Source organism: Dama dama, chromosome 23, assembly GCF_033118175.1.
Source record: "Dama dama isolate Ldn47 chromosome 23, ASM3311817v1, whole genome shotgun sequence".
Classification (NCBI taxonomy): domain Eukaryota; kingdom Metazoa; phylum Chordata; class Mammalia; order Artiodactyla; family Cervidae; genus Dama; species Dama dama.
This window is the reverse complement of record NC_083703.1, coordinates 57,398,206-57,413,743: the sequence shown is the minus strand read 5'-3', so window position 1 is coordinate 57,413,743 and position 15,538 is coordinate 57,398,206. Positions and strand designations below refer to the sequence as shown.

General features: G+C 45.5%; 1 protein-coding gene across 3 annotated transcripts in view; it reads left to right on the top strand.

Annotated features, from left to right (window-relative positions):
• Positions 1-15,538, top strand: part of ZNF831 (zinc finger protein 831) — a 91,302-nt gene that overhangs the window by 33,715 nt on the left and 42,049 nt on the right. For 2 of the 3 annotated variants that reach the window (XM_061126909.1, XM_061126910.1), the window contains exon 4: positions 3,876-4,027. In XM_061126909.1, the coding sequence (XP_060982892.1) occupies positions 3,876-4,027 (152 nt within the window). Of the gene's footprint in view, positions 1-3,875; positions 4,028-15,538 lie in introns of those variants that run through there. The other variant, XM_061126911.1, reaches the window with a different exon arrangement.

The window sequence follows — 15,538 nt, the reverse complement described above, 5'->3', positions numbered from 1 at the left end:
AGAGGGTGTGCCAGGTATGAGTTGGATTTAAAATCTGGCCCTTAAATAGCTGACTCAATGTCATGAGTTTGAGCAAAAGGACAGGGAAGCCTGGAGTGCTGCAGTCCGTGGGGTCACAGAGTCCGGACGTGACTGAAGCAACTTAGCATGCACATGCATATTTGAGGAGGTTTGGTAAATGCACCTGAGTGCTGCTGGGGGAAATAGGCGGGCAGGATAGAGAGGAGGAGGAGCAGGGATGACATTGGAATCTTGCGTCTGAGGTTGGGCTCCCCAGAAGCAGGGCCTGAGATGGGGATGTTGGTACAAGTGGTTCACCTAAGGGAGGGTTCTTGGGAGGCTCGTGAGGGGTGAGGGAAGCAGGCCAGGCCAGGGAAGAACTCAGAAGAGATGTGGGGTCAGATATCCAGTCGTGCTTGACCCCACGGGAGCTCTAGGGTATGACATGTGTCACAAAGATTGTCCTGCTCAGAAGCAAAAAGCTGGGGTCTCACACCGGGTGACAATGGCTCAGGGCCCTTCCTGGGGGTGTGCACAGTCCTCCAGGTCTTCCAGGCAAGCCAGCTCCCACTGGCCAAGGGCTGCCCTCTTGAGAAGGTGGTAAGAGTGCGTCCCTAGCAGCTGGCACCCAACGGCTGACATGGACAAGTAGCCAAGGTGGAGGCAGTAGCTGAGGCACTCGTGGCACATGCTGGACCATGAGGGGTCTCTCAGGACAGTGATGGTGAGCTTGCAGTCCTGCCCCATCCCGACTGTTCACCCCAGGGGGATGCTGCTCTAGGAGGGATGCTCACACAATGTTCTGGAGAACTCAGGAGAGAAGGAAATGAAACCTACTCATGATTAAACAAAACTTGCTTTGCAGATAATGCCAAGGTCCACTTGGGCTCCCCCCCCCCCCCCCCGCCAGGGCCGAAAGGGTCTAGATTCCACTACAGTAAGACCCGAGTCCAGAGGCTGCAGCTCTCCTGGCAGTCTCCTAGTTATTTCCATCAAATGCAGTTCCTTGCTCTTGTCCGTTTTACAAAAGCAGACCTCCCTGCAGTTCAAACTGTGCCATTGTTAACACCTGTGAGCTCATGTCAATCACCCACTGACTGGGGGCAAAGGTGATCCACGGCACATAGGCAAGGAAGGTTCCTGCATCCCCACACCATCCTTCCTGCCTTTGTCTCTGTACTTGGAAGTCACTCTTCCCCTGGCCCTGCAGCAGCCCTGGCTGGTTTGAGAGGTTTGTGATTAGCAGAAGAGCAGCCCTGTGGCTCTTCACCTGGGCTCAGATCATACTTTCAGGATCCGGAGGTCTTGACAAACAGGGATGGGCTGCTTCAAAGAACCAGGCAGGCACCCATGGGGAGTGACAACTCCTGCCCAGGGCCAGGGAGGCAGTAATGCTTGCAAGTGAAGCCTCTTCCAAACACGAATAAGATGAAGAAAAAGTCACTTTGTCCTTGTTGCTGCCGTGAAAATCAGCGCCCAGGAGGATACGGCAGTCTGCAGATCTTATTTAAAATTCTGCCAATGGCCTTGGTGATGAGGGGACTGCGGCTGGATGTTGGCAACAGCTCAGACAAGTGAGAAAGAAAAATCGCCAAGCAGGTTGCCTCACTTTCCTCTGCCACCAGGTGGTTCTGAAGAACATCATGGTGGGAACAGAATTCTTGTAAACTGAGCCTTGGGAAGGGAGACCTTGTAGCTTGACCAGGCAGCTAGAAGCGGTGCAGATTTCTTTTCAAAGATCTGACCACAGATAATGGTCAAAATGGTGCAGGGACCTGAGTCAAGAGTTCAGTTCCCAACTGGCTACAGGGCTGCGAGTCAGGGCACATGACAGGCGGTTGGTCTGTCTTTCAGTTCCTTCACCTGCTGCAAAGGGAGTGCTAGACTAGCTTGCTGGTCTGCTTTTGGCTGCACATTCCTACGGGTAAAACATTTTTAGCCTGCACTTAAGAAATGCATGGAGAAGGAAATGGCAACCCACTCCAGTATTCTTGCCTTGAGAATCCAGTGGTCAGAGGAGACTGGTGGGCTGCCATAACAATAGATATAAGAAACTCTAGGTGAAAATAACTGTAAATAGAAGCTCAGTATTTTTAAAAAAATTTGTTGAAGTATTGCTGATTCATAGTGCTGTGTTAATTTCTTTCTAAATTGAATCAGTTTATATACATAGGCTTTTGCGGCTCAGCAATAAAAATTTGCCTGCAATGCAGGAGATGTGGGTTCAATATGTGGATGGGGAAGATCCTCTGGAGAAAGAGATGGCAGCCCACTCCAGTATTCTTGTCTGGGAAATCCCATGAACAGAGGAACCTGGCAGGCTAAGTCCATGGGGTGGCAAAAGGAGTTGGACACAACTTAGCAACTAAACAACAACTATATACATTCTTTTTTATATTCTTCTCCAATACGGCTTATCACAGGATACTGAATATAGTTCCTTGCGCTATACAGTAGCACTGTGTTGTTTATCCATCTTATATATAACAGTTTGCATCTGCCAATTCCAAACTCCCACTCCATCCCTCCCACGCCCACCCTAACTCTTGGCAACCACAAATCTCTTCTCTATGTCTGTGAGTCTGTTTCATAGATAAGTTTTCATTTGTGTCATATTTTAGATTCCACATGTAAGTGATATCACATGGTATTTGTCTTTCTCTTTATGACTTACTTTTCTTAGCATGATGTTTTCTAGGTTCATCTATGTCACTGCAATTGCATTATTTCATTCTTTTTTATGGCTGAGTAGTATTCCATTATATATATAACACACACCACATTTTTTTAATCCCTTCATCTGTTGATAGATATTTAAGTTGTTTCCATGTCTTGAGTATTGTGAATAGTGCTGCTAAGAACACAGCGGTGCATTATCTCTTCAAATTATGGTTTCATCTGGATATATGCCTAGGAATGGGATTGCTGGATCATATGGTAGCTCTATTTTTAGTTTTTTTTTATGGAATCTCCACACTGTTTTCTATAGTGGCTGCATCAATTTACATTTCCACCAACAGTGCAGGAGGGTTCCCTTTTCTCCACACCCTCTCCAGCATTTGCTATTTGTAGACTTTTTAATGATGGCTGTTCTGACTGGTGTGACGTGGTACTTCATTGCAGTTTTGATTTGCTTTTCTCTAATAGTTAGCAACATTGAGAAGCTCAGTATTTTCTTTCTCTGCCCTTGTTACACCCTCCTCCTGTAATGTGAAGGCTCTATTTTGGAGGTTAGACCAGATGACCTGGAAGGGCTTCTCTAGGGGGAATATCTGTGAGGCCCAGTTTTTTTCAGAGGAGACCCTTTGGACACAACCAGTCCAATAATGGTAGCTACTAGTCACTTGTGGCTCTTTAAACTCATTAAAATGAAATTGACCAGAAAGCTCAGTTCCTCAGACATATGAACTACCTTTCAGTCACTACAGAGATGCCTATGGTTAGTGGTTACCATATTGGTCAATGTGGAGTATAGAAGGCTTTCATTACTGTATAAAGTTCCACTGGACAGCCAGTTACACAAGTAGTCATATACTTCAGTGTTTAATTATAGCAACTGACCTTGATTAAGCACTTGCTATGTGCTAGGTGGTGTGGGAAGCATTTTGCAGATGCTGCCTCACTTCATGCTTATAAGAGCTACCTGAGTTGTGTCCTGTTGTCATTCTCCTGGCAGGAGAATGAGGACTGGAAGGAAGAGGGGTTCCTGAGAGCTGACAATCTGCTTGGACCTCATGCTCTTTGTGCTCTCCTGGACTCCCCATGGGGACCTGGACTTTTCCCTCTGAGCATCCTGTTTGGAATTTCTGTGCCCACAAGCTCCAGGGCACATGCTCTCCAGGGTGCTTATGCCCCCTGTGCTTCTTGTTCCCCAGGTACAGAGGGAATTTCTTGCAGAGCCGTGTCCAGCTGAGAGTCATTAGACTGCGGAAGCCACACTGGGTTCTGAGAAAAGATGGCCACCCACCCCGAGCCAAGGGGCCGGACCCCCATAGGACTCAAGGGCAGGCTTCTTCAGAGATGGCAGGTAAGTCTTGCTGACCTTGGAGATGGATCCAAACTGGGCGCCATGCTGCTGGGGCCATGAAATGAGCAGAGGCAGCTATCCTTGCTGTCTGAAGCCTGACATCCAGGAAGGGTATGGATGCTTATGGGGTGATGACCGAAGTGTTACCTCTGTGGGACAGTCGAGACCCTAAACTGGGGGACTGGGTCCTGGGTGGGGATATTGGGAATCCAACATTGAAATGCAACAAACACCCTTGAGTATGGAGGGCCTGAGTCAGAACTCTGGGTGCCTCCATCTTCCCCCATCTCTGAAGAAGTTCACTGGACTCTTTCTGCAGGGCTACTGTGAGGCTAAATGGGTCAATGGATGGGCTTTCGAGTGAATGTGAAATAAAAGTAGCAGGAGATGTTGTAATGAGAGAGTGGCTGGGAACATTGCTTCCATGAGAGGCTTATAAGAGGGGCTCTTCGTGATGCTCGGAAGTAAACAAAGGATGAACTAATGAAGACTGCTTCCTGGAAATGGGCTATTTTAAATTGCAATCACTGGGCAGCCATGGCAAATCACTTAACTTCTTTGGACTGCAGTTTCCCCTCCTTCCTCCCTCCACTGGGCATTCGTGAGCCCAGCCTTAGCCCTGTGGGCAGTGTTTTGATGGGGGGCAGACCAAGACCTTGTGTGAGAAGGTGGTGGTCCCATGTGGCCAGTGGTGACTGAATCACCTGTCTTTCGTGGCTGATTGTTGTCTGTTTGGGTCAAGGGCTGACCCTGGGTTCTGCCTGAGGGTGGGGACAGATGGTTAGGGCCCCCTCTTCTCAGCCTCTGTGAAGCCCCACCACCCCCTCAGGAAGATGGCGCTTCTGTGCTGCCCCTGGATCCCTCGCCCCCCTTGCAATCCCCGTGCCCTCTCCTAGGCAAGGATGAGGACTCGTTTTTTTCCTCAGTGAGAGTTTAAGTCAAAGTAGGTATTTGCTCCAATGGATGGCCAGTTGTGGAAGGAAAAGCACTGTCTTCTGATGGAACATCAAGGGTTAAGACCTCGTCGGTGGGCAGTGGGCTAGACAAAAATGCAATGACGGGACCAGGCTTTGCCCTTTCTTTCTTTTCTGTGACTCCTCACGTTGAACTCCATTACTTGCCTCCTTCTCAAGGAGATACAATCCAGGGACCTGCCCACTGGGGTGTACTTGGGTGATACCACCCCCAAGAAAGCCCAACAGAACCCACCTGCCAATGCAGGAGACACAGGTACAATCCCTGGGTTGGGAAGATCCCCTGGAGGAGGAAATGGCAACCATTCCGGTATTCCTGCCTGGAAATCCCGGGGGCAGAGGGGCCTGGCAGGCTACAGTCCATGGGGTCACAGAGAGTTGGACACAACTGAGGGACTGCGCACGCACACACGTGTAAGGCCCGGCGTATGCTGAGTGCCGAGACCATGTGGGGTGCATGGTACTCAATGTCCCTGTTGTTTAGTGAAGGATGAGGTCAGTGTTTCAGGGAGGAGCCCAAGGGGGAGATTTCTCAGCAGAGATGGCTTCTTCTGGATGTTCAGACATAGGGGGAATAGAACAGATGCTCTCTGGATTGGTAAATTGCTTCGGGCTGCAGAAGAAATTGCCACAAATGCGGTGGTTTAAAATAACAACAATGTATTCTCTCTCAGTTCTGGACGCCAGAAGCTGCCAATCTCTCCAGAACCTCCAGGGGAGGATCCTACCCAGCCTCCCAGCTTCTGGGGGCTCCGGGCATCCTTGGCTTGTGACTGCACCCCTCCAGTCTCTGCTTTCATCTTTGCACAGCTTCTCTCCTGTGTTTCTGTGGGTCAAATGTTCTCCTGTCTTTCTCTTATAAGGACACTTGCCATTGGACTTAGGGCTCATTCTAAACCCAGGATGATCTTACTTTGAGATTCATAATTTAATTTCATGTGCAAAGATGTTTTCTCAAGTAAGGTCACAGTCACAGGTTCTGTGGGTTTAGGACTTGGATATATATGTTTTGGAGGGACAGGCACAATTCAATGACGAACCACCTCAACAATTTTCCCCCGGTCCGAGAACCAACAGAAGGGACCTCAAAATGTGTTTCTAAGTGGAAAAGGCAGTGGCATGCATGGACACTCATCGTCTGTGCTCTCCTTGTGTGCAAATGGCTTTGGCAGGAAAGTTCTGTTATAAACCTAAATCAATATGTATTCATTAAAACAGGATCATGCAGCCCACCTCCCAGTAGGACATATTCACACCTGCAGGTGTGTGGTCCAAGTGAGCTTCAATAGTGAGACTGGTGTGCTGGGTTAGGGGACCCCCTTAGCTTCTTTTTGGGAAAAAAGACCTGGTGGCAGTCTGGACGAGGGCAGGCAGGGCTCCACATGTGGCCGTGCAGGTTGAAACGCAGTCACCACCTGTGGGTCCAGCCCTCTGCTGTGACTGTGGGACTGTCAGTCCAAAGCAGGGAGCTCTTCTCTCCTCCTGAGGGGTGGGGGCATCTTCCATATGTCTTCCAATGGAAGTGGTCACTTCTTCCTAAGATGAAGAAGCTCTTGGTGACCCAGGGGCCTCAGTACTAGTGGAGAGACCAGCTGGAAAAAGTCTCTGATCTTTAATGGTTCTCCTCATCCTGTCTTCCCTTCAAAAGCTTCTCTCGGCCTCAGGGACCAGCCCTGCCAGTCCATGTTGAGAGCACCACACTCGGTAGCTTTCTGATCTCAACACCAGCCTGTTCTACTAATATCCAGTGAATGGGGGAGAAAACCAGCCCCACACAGAAAAGAAAAATCAGAAACAAAATCTAAATGTGGAGCTAAGATGGGGAGGCCAAATGCAGTGCAAAGCCCACTGGGAATGTAGTCCCCTTCCACCCCCACCCCCACGTAGGTAATAATGTGGCAGCAGCAGACCAGGTGGTAATAGCAGATGACTGTGTTTTCATGTTTGTTGTTGGAACAGTCAGTTGAGCCAGAGGTCTGGGTCACAGGTGCCCATTTTCAAAGGGTTTCCTCCCCCATGATGGCAAAGCACATGGAGTGTGTCCATTAAGGGGAGTGGGAGTCTGTGGGGTGTGGTCTAAGCATTGGCCCCAGGGAATATTAATCACCTCTCGTTCCTGATTGAAGTGTCAAAGATGGAGCAGGGAGGTGGGGTCGGATAAACCAGCAAGCCTGGGGTGGATGGGCCATTATGGACACCATTGCATTGGAGGTGGGGTGGAATGCATTAAAATAAACACCCCCTGGGAATCAAAGGACCTCAGAGAGCTTATTGCCACCACCTCCGAAAGCCAATATTTCACAGCAGAGTGACAGACACTCTGAAAGTGTTGGGTGTCTGAAGATGGAGTGCCATTAATAACTTCAAAGGAACCTAGAGATAGGCCTTGGTCACCCACGATTTGCAAGCAACTTTCTTGTCTTCTTTGACCTGGCAGGTCCTGGTTAGAGAGATCAGAGCTGGCTTCTTGGTGAGGGAGCTGACCCCACCGTGTGTGTGTGTGTGCACACACACGACTTTGCGAGTGCGTGCAAAACTGTATATTTTTGAGGGGGGAGGACCTGGTTTCCTCAGCATGACAATGATAGGGTGATTTGTTTGGGGTGACCTGAGGGGCTATAACATGGGGGAATTTGAAACCCAAGAACGAAATGGAGAGTAATTTTTTGATGGGGGCACAGGGTGGAATTTCCCAATTAAAATATGGGAAGACCTTGGACCCTCATTCTTGAAGGTCAGTTAAATCAGCAAAACATTTTCACAGAAGTGGCCAGGAATACTTGTGTACAGGGGCTGAAATAAGATGTTGTTATGGATTCTTTCTACTCTTTATTTTTGGAGAATCTTCCTGTCGATAATTTATGAAGATGAGAGAGAGGATGATTTTGAAAAATATTTTTTAAAAGGATGCTTAATTTCCCTCTTTCAACCATTCCAATAACTTGGGACTAATCATTCGAATTAACAGATGGCTTGGCAGTGAAGTCTTCTGCAAGCAGAAGGCCAGAGGAGTTATGAAGGATGGAGACCTAATTTATAAGATTTTATGATGATTGGCATCTTTGAGACTCTTCTGAGAACTGAACTTTTTATTTTTAGTTTTTTGACTTTCCAACACCACTGAATTTAATTTTTTTCAATTTTTATTTTATATTGGACTATACAATGCATATGGTTGCAAAGAGTCAGACACGACTGAAGTGACTTAGCATGCATATAGTTGATTTACAATGTTGTGTGAGTTTCAGGTGTATAGATAGCCAAGTGATTCTGTTATACGTATACATATATCTATTCTTTTCAAATTCTTTTCCCATTTAGGTTATTATAGTATATTGAGCAGAATCTCCTGTGCTGTATAGGAGGTCCTTGTTGGTTATTTGTTTTAAATATAGTCGTGTGTCTATGTCAATCTCAAACTCCTAGTTTATCCCTCCCCCTCATCTTTCCCCTTTGGTAGCCGTGAATGTGAATCTGTTTGTCTGTGAATCTGTTTCTCTTTTATAAATATTAGTAAGCTTACTTGTATCTTTTTATTTTTTTAGCTTCCACATATAAGTGGTATCTGGTATCATATGATCTTTGTCTTTCTCTGTCTGACTTACTTCGCCTAGTATGATAATCTCTAGGTCCATCCATGTCGCTGCAAATGGCATTATTTCCTTCTCTTGGTATGAATGTCACATACTTTTAATTTACTTAAAATTTTTTCATATTCCTTTCTATTATGGTTTATCACAGGCTGTTGAATACAGTTCCATGTGCTATACAGTAGGACCTTGTTGTTCATCCATTCTATATGTAATAGCTTGCATCTGCTAACCCCAAACTTCCAATCCAACTCTCTCTCCTCCCACTTGGCAACCACTAGGCTATCCTCTAAGTCCCTGTTTCCGTTTCTGTTTCACAGATAGGTTCATTTGTGTCATATTTTAGATTCCAAATGTAGGTGATATGATTGGGCATTTATTTGTCTTTCTCTTTTTTACATACTTCACTTAGTATGATAATCTCTAGTTGTATCCATGTTGCTACAAATATTAACATTTCATTCTCTTTCACCGTCCCATAGTATTTCATTGCACACACACACACACACACACACACACGCACACACACACACACACACACACCACACATCTTCTTTATTCATTCATCTACTGATGGACATTTAGTTGCTTCCATGTCTTAGTTACTATAAACGGTGATGCAGTGAACACTGGGGTATATGTATCTTTTGAACTATGGTTTTTCTTTGGCTACATGCCCAGATGTGGGATTGCTGGGTCACGTTGTAGCTCTATTTTTAGTTTTTCAAGGAACCTCCATACTGTTCTCCATAGTGGCTACATCAATTTACATACCCACCAACAGTGTAGGAGGGTTTCCTTTTCTCCACACTCTCTCTAACATTTATTATTTGTAGACTTTTTGATGATGGTCATTCTGAATGGTATGAAGTGATTTCTCATTGTAGTTTCAGTTTGCATTATTCTAATAATTAGTGATGTTGCGTGAACTTGTTTAAAACCTAAATTCAGTGATCCACCATCCAAGTTTCCAGCAAAGGGGTGAGGGGACCTGGAAGTTTCTTTGTAGATTTCAAGTAGCCTTGACTTACCAGACACTTATCAAGCATAAGAATAGGAATGGTGTCTACAACTTTGAGCAGAGGTTTTTATGCATAACATGTTTGACAACCACTGAGGGCAAGAAGGGTAAGCAAAAAGGCAATCCATCCATCTAGGTTGCCCTGACAACAAACAGCAATTTCTAGAGAGGAATTTTCAAATGTCCCTGCTTGGCCATGAGGTGTATGTCGTTTAGTTTCTGCGTTAAGTGTCTGAAGTTGTGACGACATCTTAATGGATTGGCTTGTTGGGGGATTAACTAAGATACTGGAGTTCTGTCTTCTGCATGGTATGGGAGGTAGTGTTTCAGAAATCAGGGTTTAGGTTAAATGTGCGATAGGTCCCTGCTAGGGCAGTTTCTCTTCTCACCTGAACACCTATCTGCCTGGTGCCATTTGAAGAACCGGGGGAGTTGTTTTCCATTTTGTGATTATTCCATGTAATTGACGTCAGTGAAAGACCATCTTTTGTACCTAAAGGGCAAGTTCACTACTAAGCCTTGTCATGAAAATGATCTGTTTGTTTCCCAGGTTAGGGTCTTAGGGACTTAGCAAAGGAAGCTTTGCAGGTTTGTGTTGTGTGCCCGCTTGCCCATTTGCCTTCTCACATTGGAGTGTTATTTTTCCATTAGAAAAAGTCACTGAAAACTCACACGTCCATACAAAGTGGGTGACACTCACTACCTGAGCAAAAGCCACTGCCAATTCGCTTCTGTTGTGGTTATACAATTCCTGATGTGTTTCTCCTGATGAGGTCACCGCTCTGAAAAGAATACTTTTCAGAACATGGGGAGCAGCGAGGATGAACTCAACATCATTCAATTCTATCTGCATTTCAAGTGGGACATTCTAGTTTCCAGGAGCTTAAAACTCATCAGCAGTCAGCCCATTACCCTTTTCCTAATATCTCAGTTATTGACCCTGGGCTGCAAAAAAGAATCTTGTAATGAGATTTGTCCTGTTTTTGTGTTTATGTGCACATTTCTTTCTCTCTAGTAGATGACATATCAGCTTTTATTTATTTTTATTATTGAAATCCTTTGTGTCAAAAGGACCTGCTCCATTAACTGAATCCTGTTCTATGTACTCTGATGTGCGGATACACTAAAACACTCTTTGGTATAAAGAGTGTTCTTATATATTTCCTTAGAAACGCATTTCGTGGAACTGAATGGAGAACGCTGATGTGGCTGAGGTTAATTATTCGGGCTTTTGCTGGGCACATTGGAAGCCGTGCTGCTTCTGCCGGTACACAGACTAAAATTGGAACGCTGAAGAAGGGCCCGGCGTGGCCCTGTGCCCAGATGACACATCTGAAGTCATATTGATTGAGAGAGATGCTTTATTGAACGATAAGAACTCCATCGAGTTTCTGGTTTTGCAATTTCCTGCAGCTGGCGTGGCTTCTGGCAGTAAACACCGTGAGATTCAGGGTAACATTTCAAAGTGAGATTTTAGAGAAATCTCCCAATAACTAAACTCAGAAGGCACTTTCAGTTCAGGAGCTGCACCCACATCTAATCCCCCCAACAGACTTGAGATGACTCATTTTCATTTTACAGAGGGAGAAACTGAGACTCAGAGTCTCTGAGTCATCCAGTGACCTGCTCAGGGCCACCCAGATGATGAATCGGGGGTCCATGGTATTTCCTAAATTCAGTAATTCATGGACCATCTTCAGAAATGTCCCATCTGCATGTCACCTGTGTGATTATTTGCTTATGTGATCCACTTAAGCTCACTGGAAAAACCCATAAATTCATTTATTTTCAATAGAAACTGTTTATCAATGTTGAAAATGGAAAGCCAGTATGACATGCCATTAAGAGAACTTTACAGAAAGAAAACAATATGAACATGTTTCCCTGGCAAATAAATTCTGTCTAGATGGTTGTGGGCGAGAGCCCTAGATACACTCTCTTTGCTTAAAAAGTGACCTGGAAGACTTAAGGAGACGTTAGAGATATATATTAGCATCCAGTTGGGACTTTCTTTCCTTGATCAGAGGGTTGTAGGGAGAACAACCTTTTCACTGGGTGATTCCATTTTATTTAATGCTAAGCTTGTGACTCACCCCGCACTGTGGGTCCGAGTCCCTCCCTGGGACTTTCTTGTGCTGTCCTATCGGCTTTCCTCTGTCAATAACATCCCGTTGGCTTCTGCTGTCTTAGCTAGAATTTCCTCAACTCTTGTAAGGCCTTCGCCTGTATCAACTTAAAGTCTATGTTCATCAGAGTTGGGCTGTGGAAGCTGTGGACCAACATTCTGCAAAGACCTTTCTTGAAGACTGAACCTTTTCTGCCTCATGGGGATGGGAGCTTAGTGGTATCAGAGGTGTCCTAGGCAGGTTCACACTCTGCATTTATAAGTCTGAGATGCTGACCCAGAGCCTTCTGTGACCAAAGGAGGGATGATGGGAAATGCCCAGGGTGCAGAGAGAGGAGATGGAGGGACCAGGAGCATCTGAGACCTGGGTGGGGACTCATCCTTCTCCTGAGGACAGTGAGGGGCCATTGAAGGATGAGGAGGGCAGAGGGCAGACCATCCATTGTAGGTGAATGTGAAGAAATGGTTGGAGCAGGTAGAGTGGACACTAGGAGGCAGATGAGAAAGTTCCTGAAACTAGTTGGGCAGGTTTGTGTTGAAAATGAACTTGGAAAACAAGGATGCTCCACCTAGAGGAACAGAAAAGTTTAGTTTTTAATTATGTGAGTAATGATGAATCATACATCTTTTAACACATTCAATTATGGTAATAAGGCTCATGTTCGCTTTGACCACCACCTCCATTCCCCATGCTCCCCCCCCAAGATAAAACTACAGCTTGGGATTAGGAAGGCACCTGCCAGATTGTTGTTTCTCTGCGTGTGTGTGTGTGTGTAATAGAAATTGTACAACACTACCTATCTCATTGTGCAACTTGCCTTGTTTAATCAACATCATTTTGTCTTCTTCCCATACTGTTAATACATACAGAGCTATCTCAACCTTGTAAATAGGTATGGAGTCTTTCTGGGTGGGGCTGCTGTGACTTTAGGCAGTCATTCTCTTAACAATGAATAGTTCATCTTTGCCAGTACATCACATGGACCCACTGTCCATGACTCCCAGGCCCAGGTAGGGGGTTTCTCTAGGGAAGACCCAAGAAGAATTGCTGAGTCTTTGTTATGTTGCACATTTAAAATACTTTATTTTATATTGGAATACAGTTGATTTATAGTGTGTTAATTTCTGGTATATAGCAAAGTAATTCTGTTATACATATATATAAGGGATATATGTATCCATTCTTTTTCAGATTCTTTTTCCATAAGTTATTACAGAGTATTAAGTAGAGTTCCCTTTGTTATACAGTAGGTCCTTGTTGATTATCTACTTTATGTATAGTAGTATATATACATTGATTATCTACTTATGTATAGTAGTATATATATAACCTCCTTATTTACCCCTCCCCTCTCTTTCCCCTTTGGTAACTGAAAATTTGTTTTCTATGTCTGTGAGTCTGTTTCTCTTTTGTAAATAAGTTCATTTGTATCATTGTTTTAGATTCCACATGTACATGATATTGTATGATGTTTGTCTTTGTCTGACTTATTTCACTTTGTAGGATAATCTTTAGGTCCATCCATGTTGCTGCAAATGGCATTATTTCATTCTTTTTTATGACTAAGTAATATTCCAATGTGTATATATATACCACATCTTCTTTATCCATTCATCTATTGATGGACATTTAGTTTCCTTCCATATCTTGGCTATTGTAAGTAAGTGCTGCAGTGAACATTGGGATGCATGTATTTCTTTGAATTATTTTCTCCAGGTATGTGCCCAGGCATGGGATTGCAGGATCATATGGTAGCTCTATTTTTAGTGTTTTGAGGAACTTCCATACTGTTCTCTATACTGAAAGTGAAAGAGTTAGCTGCTCAGTCATGTCCGACTCTTCGCAACCCCACGGATTGTAGCCTGCCAGGCTCCTCTGTCCGTGGAATTCTCTAGGCAAGAATACTGGAGGAGTTGCCATTTCCTCCTCCAGGGGATCTTCCTGACCTAGGGGTTGAACTTGGGTCTCCTGCACTTTAGGAAGATTCTTTACCATCTGAGCCGCCAGGGAAGCCCATGTTCTCTAGAGTGGCTGCCCCAATTTACATGGAGGAGGGTTTCCTTTTCTTCACACGCCCTCCAGCATTTATTGTTTGTAGACTTTCTGATAATGGCCATTCTGACCTGTGTGAGGTCATACCTCACTGTAGTTTAGTTATGTTGCACATTTTTAGTAGATATTTCCAAGTTGCTTTCTATTTCACATTCCCATCAGTACCATATTAGAGTACCTTTTCCTTCTTTGATCTTATTAAGCTTAAAAAAAAAAAAAAATCCCAAGATGTGTAACAGATGCTAACTGGAAAGCCTGTCACCAGGAGGGCCTGTCCACCCCAACCTTGCATCTCACTGCAGGGAGAGGGGTCCACAGCCAGACAGACCGTGAGGAAGGCTGGAAGAATCCGGTGGAAAAAAACATGGAGGGATGAATAGACTATCTTGTTTTGAAATCACAGAGAAGTGAGTTTCTCTTGACCAAACTTTAAGTCCACTGGGTACAATTTGATGTTCTCTCCAAATATTAATAGATTTGTTCCTCGGCTGAGGCACGATGTCTCCGTCTCTCTGAGAGAAGTCCGTCACTGCAGAGGACACAAGGCCACACAGGACTTCCTCTGTGCCGAGCCAATTCATTAGACCTGGTGAGCAATTTGCAGAAGAGATTAATTGATTTGCAGGCTGCTGAGCTCTGAGCATTACTCAGCTACCTCCCAGAATGCTCAGGCCGCCTGGGAACTCGACCGAGCAAACAGCAATATGTGAGGCTTTAGTCAAAACCTGAGTGGCATCTTCATCCCTCATTATGGACAGAAGCTGGAGAGATGAATGTCTCAGCCTTCTCTGGTTTAGTGTGGGATCTGGGGCCACAGTCCAGACTCCCGGAATAAAATGAGAAGGCTTGCAGAGAATATGATAGCAATGTTTCTTTTTGCCAGCTTTGATTATCCCCAAACAGACGCCATGCTTATCTTATTCTGAAATGCTGCGACCAGCAGTGGATGCCTGTATCTTTGGGCTGTGAGGAAAGAGACTCCATTTAAATTGGCCCAGACAGAAATGTTATCTCATGGAACAGAGAAAGGGGCTTCAGGCTTGGCTGGATCTAGGGGTACCAATGATGTTACCCAGACTCAGTTTCTGTCCATCTCTTGGATCTTCTCCTGGGGCATCATCACTGGTTCCTCTGGACCTGCCTTGCCTACATATGCTTGACTCCTTTCTGTAACCCAGATCCCCAAACTGAGTCTGGGTGTCCTAGTTGTGAGCAGGTGTCTCTCCGGAACCAATCACTGGGGACTTGAGTGACCAGGTCTAGGTCACACACTCGCCCTTGTATGGAGGGATGGGTTGGGACCTTTAAGAGTAGAGGAGAGACAGTTTCCCAAGAGAGGGGCCAACATGTCCAGACCTCCTCTTACTCATGGTTGAATGGGATTCAGCTTCTGTGTGTCAGAGTTATGCCCTTAGAGTGGGGAGAAGCCGAAGATGCCATGAGTACTCGCCTAAGGAGCTTGGGGACCAGTTGGTGGACCGAGACACCTTTGTGAAATAGATGAGAGTTCGTAGGCAATTAGTTGGGCCCACTCTGTGCCAGGCAGTGTGTGGGAGCAGGAAGAGCAAACAAGAACACGACACGGCCCCTGTCCTTAGGGAGAGCCCCGTCTGGCAGAGGCAGCCGGCCCAGACTGGTAAACAAGTCATTACACATGCAATGCGGTAAGCTCGCTGATATGATTAAGCTTCCAAATGAGGGATCCTGACAGGGCCGGCTGGAGCGGGGAAGGGAGAGTGGGCTAGCGT